Raw genomic sequence first — 12,550 nt, forward strand, 5'->3', positions numbered from 1 at the left:
TAGTTTAAGCTTTTTTAGCTTTTAAAAGCCAGATCGTTGCAGTGCTGGGTTTTTGCATTGAAACCAGTGCTGTTCATTTAGCTAATCTAGCTTGTTTTGGGTTTTTTTCAAAGCTAAAAAGAATTAAACAATATTTAAATCAAATATAGTAAAATACACAATATTTAGAGCGTGAATACTCCCCCACAATAACAACGAACCTCGCTTAAGTGGCCTGCTGCACGAGGCCACATTTATTCGGCAGCCTTAGTACCTAAGGTCGTAAAAAATATTACTAGATTAAGTTTGTTTACCGAAAACCAAATCACAAGTAAATATATACACATCTATATACAGTCACAAACTAGAGTTTAAGCTACTAAATTGCACTACAGCCACTCCTGCATGCGACAGGAACTGCGATTTGTGTTGGATTCCAGAGTCTACTAGAATATAGAATCTAGAATCAGGAATCCTACTTCCTGGGCAGACGACCAGCGCGCTCCATGGTGGCATCCTGCAGCTCCCAGGCGGGTCGATAGCCACTCGGATCGCAGGAGCAGACGCTATCGGTGTTTGCTGTATCGGTATCACATGCGCACTGGGCATCGGTGCGTCTGAGATGCGGATTGGGAACTGTGTTGGAACGATTGCCGATCGAGGTGTAGCCGCGATCGTACAGACTGCAGTAGGGCACCGAGTGCATGTGGATGTAGTGCCAGACGTCGTGGTAGCTCCACTCCAGCAGGGGATTCAGACGCATCATCGGCGGCCAGTCGTTGTCCGTGGGCTAAAAATAGAAACCGAAATCAGCATTAATAAACCAGGCATTTTGGGTATTTGAAATCAGCAATTTGGAACTTCCCAAAAGCTTGCTAAATTATTACCCACAAAATAGCATTGACCTTCACAGGTTTTCTGTAAACAATTGGATCTGAAGAGCTAGGAACATAACGATTTAAACGCGTGCTACAAGTAGTTTTGTTAAGTAAAATCTACGTGCCAGATATGATAGTGGTTAGCCACCGAACTCGGTTATAAGTACGTTCTTATCTGCGGACGGACAATGACATTCGAAAATATCTTGTCACTGTGATATTTGCAAAGGGCACATACAATTCTAGATTAATTATGGTAAAACTGTGATACTAAGGCACCACAGAACAGATAATGCTTATATGCAAATGGCACGGCTTTCATAATCTACTCCTGTTGGACATATACACTTCCTTAACTCTGACTTTCTTTGTATATGCCCAACCAGCTGGAGCAGCTGTGCTTGGGGACGAAATGTGACTTTTTGTGGCTTCACCTGCATGGGCGCCAAGTGCTGGCAGTAGGGATCCGTGTTGCGGCTGCCCACGAAGACGGCCCGGATGCGCGGCATGTCCGCGGACATGTGGGTGAGTGCCTCCTTGAGCGAGCCCTCGTACTGGACCAGCTCCACGCGATAGTTGCGTACGCAGCGCTCGACGAAATCATCGATTTCCGCAAAGGAATCGCCGGATTTGATGTACAGCATGGGAATGTCACCGCTGGAGATGTTCTGCTGGCGCAGGAAACGCATGAGGAGATCGAGCAGCACGGTGCAATCCTTGCCGCCGTTGAAACAGAAGATTAACTCCGCCACGCCGTAGATTTGCAGCGTTTCGGCGAAGAAGGCGAATGCCTTATTTTGCCTCTCCTCAATCGCCAGTCGATCCTGGGGCGTTAGCTCCTGTGGATTTGGCGAATCCTGCGATGCCTTGGAGTCCTTGGTGTCATCCGTGTGGCTCGACATGCTCCTCTTCTCCAGAAACAAATGCTTTTTGCTGATGGTTTTGTCGCATAGAATGGTGTTGTTGTTCGCTGTGATGTTTGTGTTTTTCCGGCATTCGTTCATGGTGCTCGATGGGCGTAGTGTTTGTAGGAGGCGTGGCCGTGCCCTGGTTAGCAGAAACGATGACGTCACACGCTGTTAGGGTCATGCAGAAGTGGAATTAGTAACACTCAATAAAACAAACAAAAACATAGACAACTTTCACCGAAAAATACCTCTGTTGTGTGCGTGTGTGTGTGAGTATTTGTTTTATGTAATTTTCTAGGCCAATAAACTAACTTAAGCTCTGAAATGAGCGTGGTAAATGCTTCGGCGGTTGACGTGCAAATGAGTTGGCAGAGATAAGCCACCCAAAAATTACATCACATTCGTATCGGAAAAGTCAGCAAAAAAACAAAAAAAAAAAATGAAATAAAGCCAAAACCTCAGGCACTTACACACACGCACACATGGAAGCCAAACACATGGCGCACACACACAGACGCGCGCACTCACCCAATAGCTCATGTGTTTTGTTGCTGCATCGGCTATTACTGGCGCATTTAACTGATTTGCCAAAGCGACAATAATGCAATTATTCCATTTTGTTAATTGTTATTCCGCGCCACTGATTTGCTCTCCTTTTTTCGCCTTTTGCGTGCAACAACATGCGAACGGCGACGACAACAACAAATACTCGAAGCTTCGCGGCCTATCGGTACATCAGCTGTGCGCTAAATCTATCGATAGCACTCGATTAGGGCGGTTAGTAGCTAGAAATTCAAAAAAATAGCTAGGCAATAATCCATTTAATAATTTAGAAAATATGTGATTTGAAAAAATGTTTATTTTCATTTTAAACAATAATTTCGCATATCTCCGTCTCCGTCTGCTGAGAATGGAGTAAAATAAAATGTACAAAAATATAATTTTTTAAAAGTTTTATTTGACAATAACAAATTCGTGTTTGTGTGTGCTTAGCAACAACAACAATAAGAAGCGTAATTAAAGTACGCTCTACACATCTAATAAATGGGCACTGTTGGCGTTCTATCAACTGGTTGTGTTTTCTTCATTTCGTCCTCGATTATTGTGTTTTTCCTACTCGGATAGAAAAATATCACAAGACTGATGATTTATCCTGTTCAACTGGGCTTTACAAATTTCGATGTAGTTTCAATTTAGCTGCAGTGCATACAATATAAATTTCATTTACGTTCACTTAACTTAGACATAAATATTTTAAAACTAAGTTCATTGTCTAAACGTTAGCAAATAATATAATGGCCAGAATAAAATCTGAAACTGGTGAAAATGTATGTTGCGAAATAATGTTGCATTTGGTATGTGAAATATTTCCGAACAATCATCAAAATATTGCATATTGAATATTTTCATTGTTAATTTTGATAAAACTGTTTCAAAATCGAAACCGCATTCAAAGAAACAAACATAAATGTGCAAACTAGACATCTTTGTTATCCAGAATGTCGTCGATGAGTCCAACGACCTTCTGTCGAAACCTTCGATTCTGCTTGCCGCTCATCTCCTTGAGATACGGATGCAGGCTGATCAGAAACGAGTAGTCGGCATCCGGTGGCGCGGAAATGCCACCTCCTGGTCCGGCCACCAATCCGCCGGATAAGGCACTTGGGGCTGGTGTAGCCGGCGGCGGTGGCGGTGGTGTTGGTGGTGTGGGTGCTGTGGCTAACTTGTGATTCAGGTGACTCAGATGGTGAGCGCTGCCGTTGCCCTTGAACCACTGCGTCAGATCCGTCCAGTCCAGGTGGTTGCCCAGCGCGGCAGCGGGCACCGAGACCAGCGATGGATGTTGGTGGCTCACCATCCGCTCCAGCTGCAGCTGGTGGGCATTCGACGAGGGCTGCTCCACTTTGATGGCTTGCAGGCGGAGCGGCAAGCAGGCGGTGGGTTGCTCCTGTTCCTGATCCCGATCCTGATTATGCTGCTGCGGTACCTGATTGCGTCGCGCATGATTATTCTCATCCTCCTCCTCCTCGGAAACCTGCACATCCAGCGGCATTTCGCAATCGATCTCCTTGCCCGCCTCCTCGTCCTCTCGCTGACTTGGTTGCGCAAATGCGGCAGCATGGCCGGGTTTTCGGAGCACCATGCCGGGAGTGGGAGTACCAGTGGGCGGCGGCGGGGGCAGCTGCTTGTGGCAGGATCGGGACTTGGTGTAGGGTACGAGGAACTGCAGGTACTTGGACAGGTAGTATTTGCGCTTGCCGCGACCCGTTTGTGTGCGTGCCAGCTTCAGGGACCGCAGGAAGCTGCTCCTTATGGTGCGCCATCTCTCGCGGCAGTTGCGAACTAATGAAATGAAAAAAACGTTTATTTTTCAGAAGTGTGTTTCAATTTGTTTCTTGAAAATTTGGAGAGTCTGGGTTTTTCTCTCATTAACTAAGCTGTTTATTAAGCTTAAGGCGTTTTGTGTTTGTTTACGAAGGAAATCGAATAGTAGAAAGTAAGGTAAAAGAGCAATTTCACAGAGAAGATCTTCTTTTTTTTCCAGTGCTCTATGCCAGAGTGCAGCAACAGTGAGCGAAAAGCGAAACGCCAAAGCAGCAACAAAGTGCAAGTAAAAACTGCGCGACACAGTGACACACCTACACCAATGCAACAGCGGGCAAATGAAAAGCAACAACAATTGCATTAGTTTCGCACACCAAAGCGCAAAAGCTTGCATCATAGACACACACATGCACACGGACAGGGAAATGAGCACGCAATTGGCGGCGAATAAGAAGAAGAAGAAGGGAAGAAGCAGGCGCTTGATGTGGAAAATCGCCGTTGCTTTTCGCCGCGTTTCACCGCCGATTTACCCGTGTCCTTGATCTCGTTGGCCACTTGCTGCCACGCCCTCTGCACCTCCTCCTTCTTGCTGTAGCCCGGATGCGTGTAGTTCCACAAGCACGGCTGATTCTCCACGAACTGCACGAATCGCACATTGAAAACGGGATCGTCCTTGCGCGCCATTGTCAGCCAGCACATGCCTCCGTCTCGCTCGCACGCTGCCCGCTAGAACGGTGAATCGCACATGCAGTTATTCCAGGCACGCTGTGCGTCAGGTGCGGTGGGGGGGTGGTGAGGCGACCGAAAAAAATGCAAAACAAAACGTGTGTGGGGTGGCGTACAGAAGAAGAGAGGGGGGGCTCAGCAACAATTGCAACTGCAACTGCTCGCAGCAAACGCGCAACGAAAACTGCGCGCAAATTGCAAATTGCGAATAGCAAATAGCAACAAAAGCTGCAGCGCAAACACTTTATGCTGGCACAAAACAGCAGCAGCAACAACAAGTGGTAATCGCTAAGTCTAACGAACAGCAAATACCCTGCACTGAAAAAACGAAGTTTAAATCGAAGTTAGCTGATGCGAGCTATTTAGCTATTGCGATGAAGCAGCTTACATATGTATGTATTAAACAAAAAATATTTGTATTTATATTTTCGCGCCGGATAAAAATCTTTCGTAAGGACAATAAGAAGATCACCCCATTTTTCATACTATTTCCCCATATTATAAACTCAAAGTGATGATAGTAAATAAAGATTTACTTCTCTTTAATTTAATTCATTTAACTTAAATTAAATTTTTGCACATTTCAACTGGTACTCAAATAAAATCGACAAATGTTCGACTATTTCGATATACCCCGATGACTCCCCGATTACCGCATATCGAAAAACTCAACGGCGAACAACAGCTGCAATAAAATTGTATAAGCAATGCAATTCAAATGCGGCACTTGCAGCGCTTGTGTGTGTGTGTGAGGGCGCTTGTGTGTGTGCGTGTGATAAAAGCTTTGCCGATGACGTCACGCGCTGCATTTGTTGCATGCGATGCAAAAGTACTGAAGGCAAAAACAATCAAAGACAAAACGCAAATTAGGCTAAAAAAGTTTGAGTTTGTGGAAATTATACTAAACGATGTCCGTGTAGCTGAATTATTAGATCGTTTAGAGCATGATTATTCACTAAAGAGTTTATTTAATTTAATTTACTCCAAATTGGCCGGAAATAATTAACTTTTTATATATCTAGAAAATAAATAGAATTTCGGTGAGCAAAATGTAATTAAAGCTATGTTTTAAAATTAAATCAAATTGTCAAATGTTGTTATTGCTGTTAATGAATTAACTAATTAAAAATTTAAATAGTTTTTAGCTTGAAAATCGGTGTTTTCTAAATCGATAATCTGTAAGCAAGTCAAGTTAGTAATCGAAACAATTATCGATGCCACTTGCGCATCACTAACCAGCCTGTGCATATGTAACAACTCTTATTTTTATTTTTGGGTAAATCTGTTAATTTGTACCCAAAAAACATGGCAACCTGCGCAAAATTGATGCTGGGCAGCGGCCTCTGCCAAAAGCTAAGCCAGGTGAGTAGTTAAACCATAAGATTCCAGTGAAAAATCGCCCAAAATCGTTTTATATTCCACACAGTTCACCAGGCAGATTCACATGCAACCGGCGCTTTTGTCCAGTTTTCGTTCATCCCGCGAAGTTCAGGAGTTGGACAAGTATCCTGAAGTGGAGGTGGTGGCCAATCCGCCCGAGTGGCGATTTGTGGAGCGTTTGCTGCCAGCGGAAACAGTACCACAGCCGTTGGCAAAGCCAAAATATCCATCCGGCTGGCGGCCACAAAAGGAGGATGGCTCGGAACTGGGTTACTTTGTGGCCCGGACAAAGAATCACATGGTGCCCGTGTATCTGCACACCAGGTTCCGTGGCCAGCGCAGGATCACGGTGGTGCGTCGAGTACAAGGAGACATCTGGTCGCTGGAAAAGGATCTGCGAGCGGTGGTTGAGCAGTCGCGGAATGGAAAACTTTGCGCTACGAGAATCAACGAGCTGAGCGGTCAGATTCACTTCCATGGCGATTATGTGGACGTCCTGCGCGACTATCTCAAGGAGAAGGGCTTCTGAAGATCCACAAAACCCCCTTCTGTGCCGCAATAAACGCTTTCCTGTTGATTTAAATGATGTGATTTGTTGTTCTGGCTCCGTCAGTTAAGGCTAACCTACATTGTGACGTCCATTATCCAAGTGTGGATAACAAAATTGCTGGCCTTCTGCAGATGGAATCATACGCAGGCAATCGAATTCATTTCTGTCGACCGCACGCCCACTTGGCTGCAGTTCGCTTTTATTTGCACTTAACGTTTAGCATAAATTACACACATCGTCTGGATGGGGGACATAATAATCTGAGAGTGGTGCTCGTAAGGCGCTACGACTAAAATCTAGGGGAAAGGAGGTGAGGATGGGTGTGGGGGGCGCGAGCTTAGTTATCTTGACGAACTTAGCACGCATTATAAGTCTGGTTCGGGCTCGAGGGGAGCTCTGCTACGGCTGCTGCTAGTTCGCTGCAGCTGCAGCTACATCTACGTCTACGGCTGCTGCTTCCTCGGCCGAGGCCGTCAGGTACGCGTCAGGTGGGCGTAGGCGGCAGCTGCCACGCCCCACCGCTATCCGCTGGCCCCCGCCATTGCCGGCAATCCGGCCAAGCTGACGCTCACGCCGGAAGTGGGCGTTACTGTGCCGGCGGTGGCCGACGAGGAGGATCGCTTGAGGGCCTTGCGTATGATCGTCCAGTCCTCCATGATGTCCTCTTCGCGCAGCATGTACACGACGTACGGACCCGTGACGGTGACGGCCTTCTTGCGACCCGGTCCGCGCACCTTGCTCTGCCGCTTGTCGGTGCCCCAGTCGGCCCACGAGATGTCCACATTGTGGCGATCCTCCTCCAGGCGACGGATGCGCTCCACGAACTCCTCGCGCAGGTTGTCCACCGCCATGTGTTTCTCGCTCTGCAACGAAGTAGTTGTTAGTGAATTGAAGATAACATTGCTGTGATAATATTCCCACAACATCTACGTTTCAAAAGAACTCTGCCATAATTTCAATGATATCGTTAACGGAACACTATTGTTTACCAATAAATGCCCTATAAATGTGTGATATTTTGTGTTAATGAACCCCGGCAGTGGCGCCCAGTTTCTTATCAACCCAAAAGTCAATCTGATTGCGACGACATAATGGCCAATTAGCTCTTGTGATTTTTGGCGCCAAAAAGCTGGGAGTGTGCGTACCTCAAAGTGCTGGACGGCCGCTTGTTCCTCGGACTGGAATTTGTGCTCGATGTTCTGCAGGCGGTACTTGCGCAGGACATCCGCCACCTCGATCCTGGTGCGGTACACCTTGTCCAGTTCCTTTTGCGGCTGGACAAACTCCTCAGAGCGCCCCGAACGCACCTCGGCCAATTGTCGTTCGATGAGATTGATGCGCTCGAAGTAGTACTGTTCCCGCAACGTGTTAAACTGCCGCTCCAAGCTCACTGCGAACACGGAGGAGAAACTCGATAAGCAGGGCTTGTGTTAAGTGCGAGTAGATTCTTACCCAAATCCTCGATGTGTTCGGACCGCCGGCGCTCTATTTCGCTGGCATCCAGCTCGGAGGAGTCATCCGAATCGCATTCGTTGGCCTCCTCCTCGTCGGAGGTGTCGTGTGCCTGGCTGGAATTCGAGTGCTCCGATTCTCCGCCAGAAACGTCGCCTTCGCCATCGGATTCTCCATTCTTCACGGGCATTTCAGACTGGATTTAGCGGTGCTCCTTGTACTCGGCGGATTCCGATACGGCGATTAGCTGCAGCTGGGCGCCGAGATTAGCGCGATTCGTTTTTTGTTTGTTTTCCCACAATTAAGGAGTGTGTAAATTGTGGAAAACTTTGTGGAAAAACACTAAACTGCGAGCTGTAGCAAAAAAGTATGACCGCACGTAAAGGTGTTGGACAATTTAGTGTTGGTAAACGCATCTGGAGCACCAAGTGGCTACAAAATAGCTAAATCTTCTGGAGCTCTCGAAAAATATTGCTCTTTATATAAGTTTACTATTAAAATTCCTTTAAATTTAAAGTTACTTCATTACTAAAACTATTAAAAATAAGGAACACTTTTTAGTCGTCAATTGAATGTTTTTTTTTTAATGTGGGAGTTAGCTGAACTAAATACGATTGTGTAAACGTGGCTTAAACTCTTCATCATGATGAAAATTCACGAAATCAAAAAACTATATCTCAAGGTAAAATATAAATAAAGAGTAATTTTAGTGACTTCTAAGCTATAGATGGGTTTTAGTACAATGTAATGTGTACTGTTGCTAATATTTTATTCCGGTTATATATAATGTAGCCAAAAGTAGCCATTTTCGGCTGCGCAGCCAACTGCCGTCTGCCATCTCTAGCTGACGAACGCAACAGCCAGCTGATGTGTGGGGGCCTATCGATAACCGATAAGCCATCGCTGCCAGCAAATATTTTTTGGGGCCAAGACGAAAATACGTGTAATATTTACAATAAGCAAATCGAAAACAATCTAGTCGAGCCGAAATCCAAATGGAAACGCCCACGGCCGATGATCTGTTGCAGTTCCGCGACTACAGCGGCGGTGCCCCGGCCCAAATCAATGTCAATTCCCCAACGCACGGCGGATCGGGCGGCTCTGGTGGCTCCGGTGGTTCCGGTGGCGGTGGTGCCAACGCACAGCGACAGCGCGGCGATCCCCTGGCGGATCTCATCTACGACATGACCTCCTCGGCGCAGGGATTTGCCGGGGCTGCATCCCCGGACAGCTCGCAGCCGCAGAACTCCTCGCTGGACGGATCCGGCGGTGGTGCTGGCGGTGGTGCGAAACTGTCACTGTTTACGATCGAGTACTACCAGCAGTTCTTCAACGTGGACACCTATATGGTGCTCGAGCGTATCGCCAACTCCATGATACCCAAACGGGCCGCTGGCAACTATCTGCGCATGAACATCGGCGAGAATCCGGATCTGTATGGACCATTCTGGATTACCGTCACCCTGGTTGGTAGATTCAAGTTTTAAACACTCATAGTTATCAATAACTCGTGTCATTTTAATTTCAGATCTTCTCCATAGCAATAAGTGGTAACATTGCCAGCTATTTGCAGCAAGCCACTGACGGCTACAAATGGCACTACAACTTCCATCTGGTCTCCTATGCGGCTACCTCCATCTTCCTGTACGCCAACATCCTGCCGGCCGTTCTGTGGGCCCTCTTCAAGTACAGCCTGAAGCCCGTGGATTCCGCTGATGCCATCGAAACGGACAGCGTAAGTTAACTTGGCATTCCCATCCATCTATCTCGCTCATATTCGGTTTCGATTGCAGGCCAGCTATACGCCGAGTCTCTTGTCGCTGATGTGCATCTATGGATACAGCCTGGCCATCTACATACCAGTCTCCATTCTCTGGGTGATCAATGTGAGTTATTTTTTCATACATATTGTAATTGGATAGTACTTACTTGAGCTTCCATTCTGGTTTTTTGCCATGTATCGGAATCTTGTCTATATCTGTACTGCTCATTTTGCTGCTAACGTTTGTGCATAAGATATTCTTTAATTCTAGATTCAAGGATAGTTTAACGTTTTAAATTCATAAGTTTCACATCTGAGCAGATATTTTTGTATAGTTTATTTGTATATTTACATAGATACTCTTTTTGTTTTCTGAACTTATTAATGTCAATTGTTATCCCAATCTCTTGCAGATCTCTTTGCTGCAGTGGCTCCTAGTGATTACCGCCGCCTTGCTTTCGGGCACGGTTTTGATTGCCGTGCTAACGCCAGCTCTGCGAAACTCGCAGTTCTCGTTGTTCCTCATCGTGGGAATCCTGAGTGCCCATGTAGTGCTGGCCGCCGGATTTCTACTTTACTTCTTTCACAATCCCACAGTCTTGCCGCCTGAGGCAGCTGCTCCAGCACCAGCTGCACCAGTTGCACCTGCTGTTCCGGCTGCCCTGAAAGCCGTGACCCAGGCGGTTGTCAACGCAGTGCCCGGCAATCAGACCCACTAAAAAGCATTCCGCAAAAACCAGTTCGTCAACGTCGCTGACCTTTGCTGTAAATTAAGTTGTTCTTATTTTTATATTCGCTAAAGAGCTGATCGCGTTGGTTGCATCTTTCTGCTTTGTATTGACTTTCTATAACTTTTGGCGACTGTATATTTATATTAAATTAGAGGTAGAAGTATGTGTAATACCAAAAATACGAAGAAAATATCAACACAGAAACAAAAGAGTCGCTAGAACTTTTCGCTGGAGTAGTAAAAAATTAAACAAATTTGTCAAAGTTTTACGAAAGACATATGTTAATCATGCCATCATTAAAAATTGTAAATATAATCCAAAAGATCCAAAATGAGTTTTTACTTGGCTATTTCATTATAATTTGTAAATGCAAAGATTTGCATAATTTAACGGTACTCTATAGGTAAAACACATTATACTTTTCCCATCAACGGCCATATGGAGAATGTCCTTTGAGAGAAAAGAAAGTGGCATAGAAAAACATTGCAAGGAATGGGGATGCTGGATTTGGTTATGGTTTCTTTTCGGTTGGGTTGTTTTTCGACTTGCCTTTTTGGGCGCATGCATGGGTTTTTGGCCGTCGTCCACCCACCCACACCCACCTACACATACACACACACACTCACACTTATACGCAGGACTGTGAGGACGATATCGGGGACCTCGGGGGATTTTCAACGTTTTTGCTGCTGTTGTTCATGTTTCGGGCATGCTTTTGCTGAATTTCATGGGCTTGGCGTATTTATTCGAGCAATGTGGGAATTATTCGCAAAGGACGATGCCAAATACAGGGTGTTTTTTTTTCCTAGGCAGTTACAAATATTTTTCTCTGTTGGTTCTTGAGGCGCTATAACTTAATAAAGTAAAAATTTTGTATTAAGTTATCCACAATTGCTAGATCAGCTGGTATTATAAATTAATAATACTTTAAAAAATTTAAAAAAAAAAAAACACATACAAATAGTTACACATGATTATATACATTTTAAAATCTTCAAAATAATAGTATTTGTGAAGAAGGACACCCATTATAAAGTTTGGTATGTGACTCACGTACATAGGACTCTTTTACACATTTCTATGCGTGAGTGTGAGTATTTGTGTGTGTGTGTGTGAGCGGTCGTCCGCTTGCGAGAATGTGTGTGTACATGTATGTATTCAGCTGACTTGCACCCACGCACGTTTATGGAGAGAAAATTTCTCAATTTCAAATGCAAATATTCGCATAACGCATCGTTAGATTTGTCGTTTCATTTATTCTTTTCCATGCCCGTGAGTTGGGTGTACATCATCGCATTGCAAACTCACACCTTTCGCTGATTTTTCGCTGCTGAAACAAAAATCCATTTACTACATACACATACAATGTGGTGCATAGTTGGGTGTACGTGGCGTATACTTGATGTCAGCTATGGAGACACATTTGTCAGATTTTCGTTGCTCAAATGCAGTGAAATTCGCAGTTTGCTTTGTGAATGGCATCATTTTCGGAATGAATGATTTACACATTTGATAGATATTCGAATTGATATATTTATGCAAGCTGTACTAATGTGTTTCCACTGATTGCACTACATTGTAGTAGTAGTTTCTCGCAGTGTCTGTGAAACGCATAAATTTCTGTGTGCCGCATTATATATGGCCACTGATTCGATCGATTTGTGGTGGCATATAGATTAACTGATTTGCCATTCAGCTGATTAGCATTCAAGTGGGTGGCTGTGGGCGCCGGAAACGGAAGTCACTCGATGGCTGTTAAAAGTTTTTTTTTTTGCCTCGTTCTCAGTCCTTTATGATGGCTCTTTCCTTTTTCCCCCTTATTCCTCTTTTGCTCTCTATTTTCGGGGAAGGAGTGAAAT

General features: G+C 45.1%; 5 protein-coding genes across 6 annotated transcripts; 2 read left to right on the top strand and 3 right to left on the bottom strand.

Moving 5' to 3' along the window:
- Nucleotides 1-200: 200 nt before the first annotated feature.
- Nucleotides 201-2,477, bottom strand: LOC122624009 (FAD synthase). Of its 2 annotated transcripts, none has more exons than XM_043803427.1 (3): nt 2,294-2,477; nt 1,292-1,933; nt 201-769 (listed from the first exon to the last, which is right to left on the bottom strand). In XM_043803427.1, the coding sequence occupies exons 1-3, from the start codon at nt 2,303-2,305 to the stop codon at nt 455-457; spliced, it is 969 nt and encodes a 322-aa protein (XP_043659362.1). In that variant the 5' UTR covers nt 2,306-2,477; the 3' UTR covers nt 201-454. The 2 variants fall into 2 exon arrangements, with proteins under 2 accessions (XP_043659362.1, XP_043659363.1); XM_043803428.1 differs by lacking the exon at nt 2,294-2,477 and adding an exon at nt 2,014-2,161.
- A 249-nt stretch (nt 2,478-2,726) lies between these two features.
- On the bottom strand, nt 2,727-5,235 carry LOC122623720 (BAH and coiled-coil domain-containing protein 1). The gene is made up of 2 exons (XM_043803031.1): nt 4,621-5,235; nt 2,727-4,108 (listed from the first exon to the last, which is right to left on the bottom strand). Exons 1-2 carry the CDS (start codon nt 4,787-4,789, stop codon nt 3,243-3,245), a joined length of 1,035 nt encoding a protein of 344 aa, XP_043658966.1. The 5' UTR covers nt 4,790-5,235; the 3' UTR covers nt 2,727-3,242.
- Nucleotides 5,236-6,017: 782 nt separating this feature from the next.
- On the top strand, nt 6,018-6,779 carry LOC122624566 (probable 39S ribosomal protein L49, mitochondrial). The gene is made up of 2 exons (XM_043804205.1): nt 6,018-6,178; nt 6,243-6,779. The coding sequence occupies exons 1-2, from the start codon at nt 6,122-6,124 to the stop codon at nt 6,723-6,725; spliced, it is 540 nt and encodes a 179-aa protein (XP_043660140.1). The 5' UTR covers nt 6,018-6,121; the 3' UTR covers nt 6,726-6,779.
- Nucleotides 6,780-6,902: 123 nt separating this feature from the next.
- Nucleotides 6,903-8,578, bottom strand: LOC122624304 (breast cancer metastasis-suppressor 1-like protein-A). The gene is made up of 3 exons (XM_043803797.1): nt 8,199-8,578; nt 7,892-8,136; nt 6,903-7,609 (listed from the first exon to the last, which is right to left on the bottom strand). Exons 1-3 carry the CDS (start codon nt 8,386-8,388, stop codon nt 7,268-7,270), a joined length of 777 nt encoding a protein of 258 aa, XP_043659732.1. The 5' UTR covers nt 8,389-8,578; the 3' UTR covers nt 6,903-7,267.
- Nucleotides 8,579-9,069: 491 nt separating this feature from the next.
- On the top strand, nt 9,070-10,900 carry LOC122624084 (protein YIPF1). The gene is made up of 4 exons (XM_043803519.1): nt 9,070-9,664; nt 9,727-9,933; nt 9,992-10,084; nt 10,374-10,900. The coding sequence occupies exons 1-4, from the start codon at nt 9,194-9,196 to the stop codon at nt 10,677-10,679; spliced, it is 1,077 nt and encodes a 358-aa protein (XP_043659454.1). The 5' UTR covers nt 9,070-9,193; the 3' UTR covers nt 10,680-10,900.
- The last annotated feature ends 1,650 nt before the right edge of the window (nt 10,901-12,550 follow it).

This window comes from Drosophila teissieri, chromosome X, assembly GCF_016746235.2.
Source record: "Drosophila teissieri strain GT53w chromosome X, Prin_Dtei_1.1, whole genome shotgun sequence".
Taxonomy (NCBI): domain Eukaryota; kingdom Metazoa; phylum Arthropoda; class Insecta; order Diptera; family Drosophilidae; genus Drosophila; species Drosophila teissieri.

What these genes read in the sequence shown, in the direction of transcription:
- LOC122624009 (XM_043803427.1), bottom strand. An exon ending in AGCACTTGGCGCCCATGCAG is followed by an intron (nt 770 to 1,291) that starts GTGAAGCCACAA and finishes TTCTATTTTTAG; the next exon opens with CCCACGGACAACGACTGGCC.
- LOC122623720 (XM_043803031.1), bottom strand. Translation starts at nt 4,789, where the DNA reads ATGTGCTGGCTGACAATGGCGCGCAAGGACGATCCCGTTTTCAATGTG. An exon ending in CAACGAGATCAAGGACACGG is followed by an intron (nt 4,109 to 4,620) that starts GTAAATCGGCGG and finishes TCATTTCATTAG; the next exon opens with TTCGCAACTGCCGCGAGAGA.
- LOC122624566 (XM_043804205.1), top strand. Translation starts at nt 6,122, where the DNA reads ATGGCAACCTGCGCAAAATTGATGCTGGGCAGCGGCCTCTGCCAAAAG. An exon ending in TCTGCCAAAAGCTAAGCCAG is followed by an intron (nt 6,179 to 6,242) that starts GTGAGTAGTTAA and finishes TATTCCACACAG; the next exon opens with TTCACCAGGCAGATTCACAT.
- LOC122624304 (XM_043803797.1), bottom strand. Translation starts at nt 8,388, where the DNA reads ATGCCCGTGAAGAATGGAGAATCCGATGGCGAAGGCGACGTTTCTGGC. An exon ending in CGAACACATCGAGGATTTGG is followed by an intron (nt 8,137 to 8,198) that starts GTAAGAATCTAC and finishes CCGTGTTCGCAG; the next exon opens with TGAGCTTGGAGCGGCAGTTT. An exon ending in CGGCCGTCCAGCACTTTGAG is followed by an intron (nt 7,610 to 7,891) that starts GTACGCACACTC and finishes ACTTCGTTGCAG; the next exon opens with AGCGAGAAACACATGGCGGT.
- LOC122624084 (XM_043803519.1), top strand. Translation starts at nt 9,194, where the DNA reads ATGGAAACGCCCACGGCCGATGATCTGTTGCAGTTCCGCGACTACAGC. An exon ending in TCTGGATTACCGTCACCCTG is followed by an intron (nt 9,665 to 9,726) that starts GTTGGTAGATTC and finishes TTTTAATTTCAG; the next exon opens with ATCTTCTCCATAGCAATAAG. An exon ending in CCATTCTCTGGGTGATCAAT is followed by an intron (nt 10,085 to 10,373) that starts GTGAGTTATTTT and finishes AATCTCTTGCAG; the next exon opens with ATCTCTTTGCTGCAGTGGCT.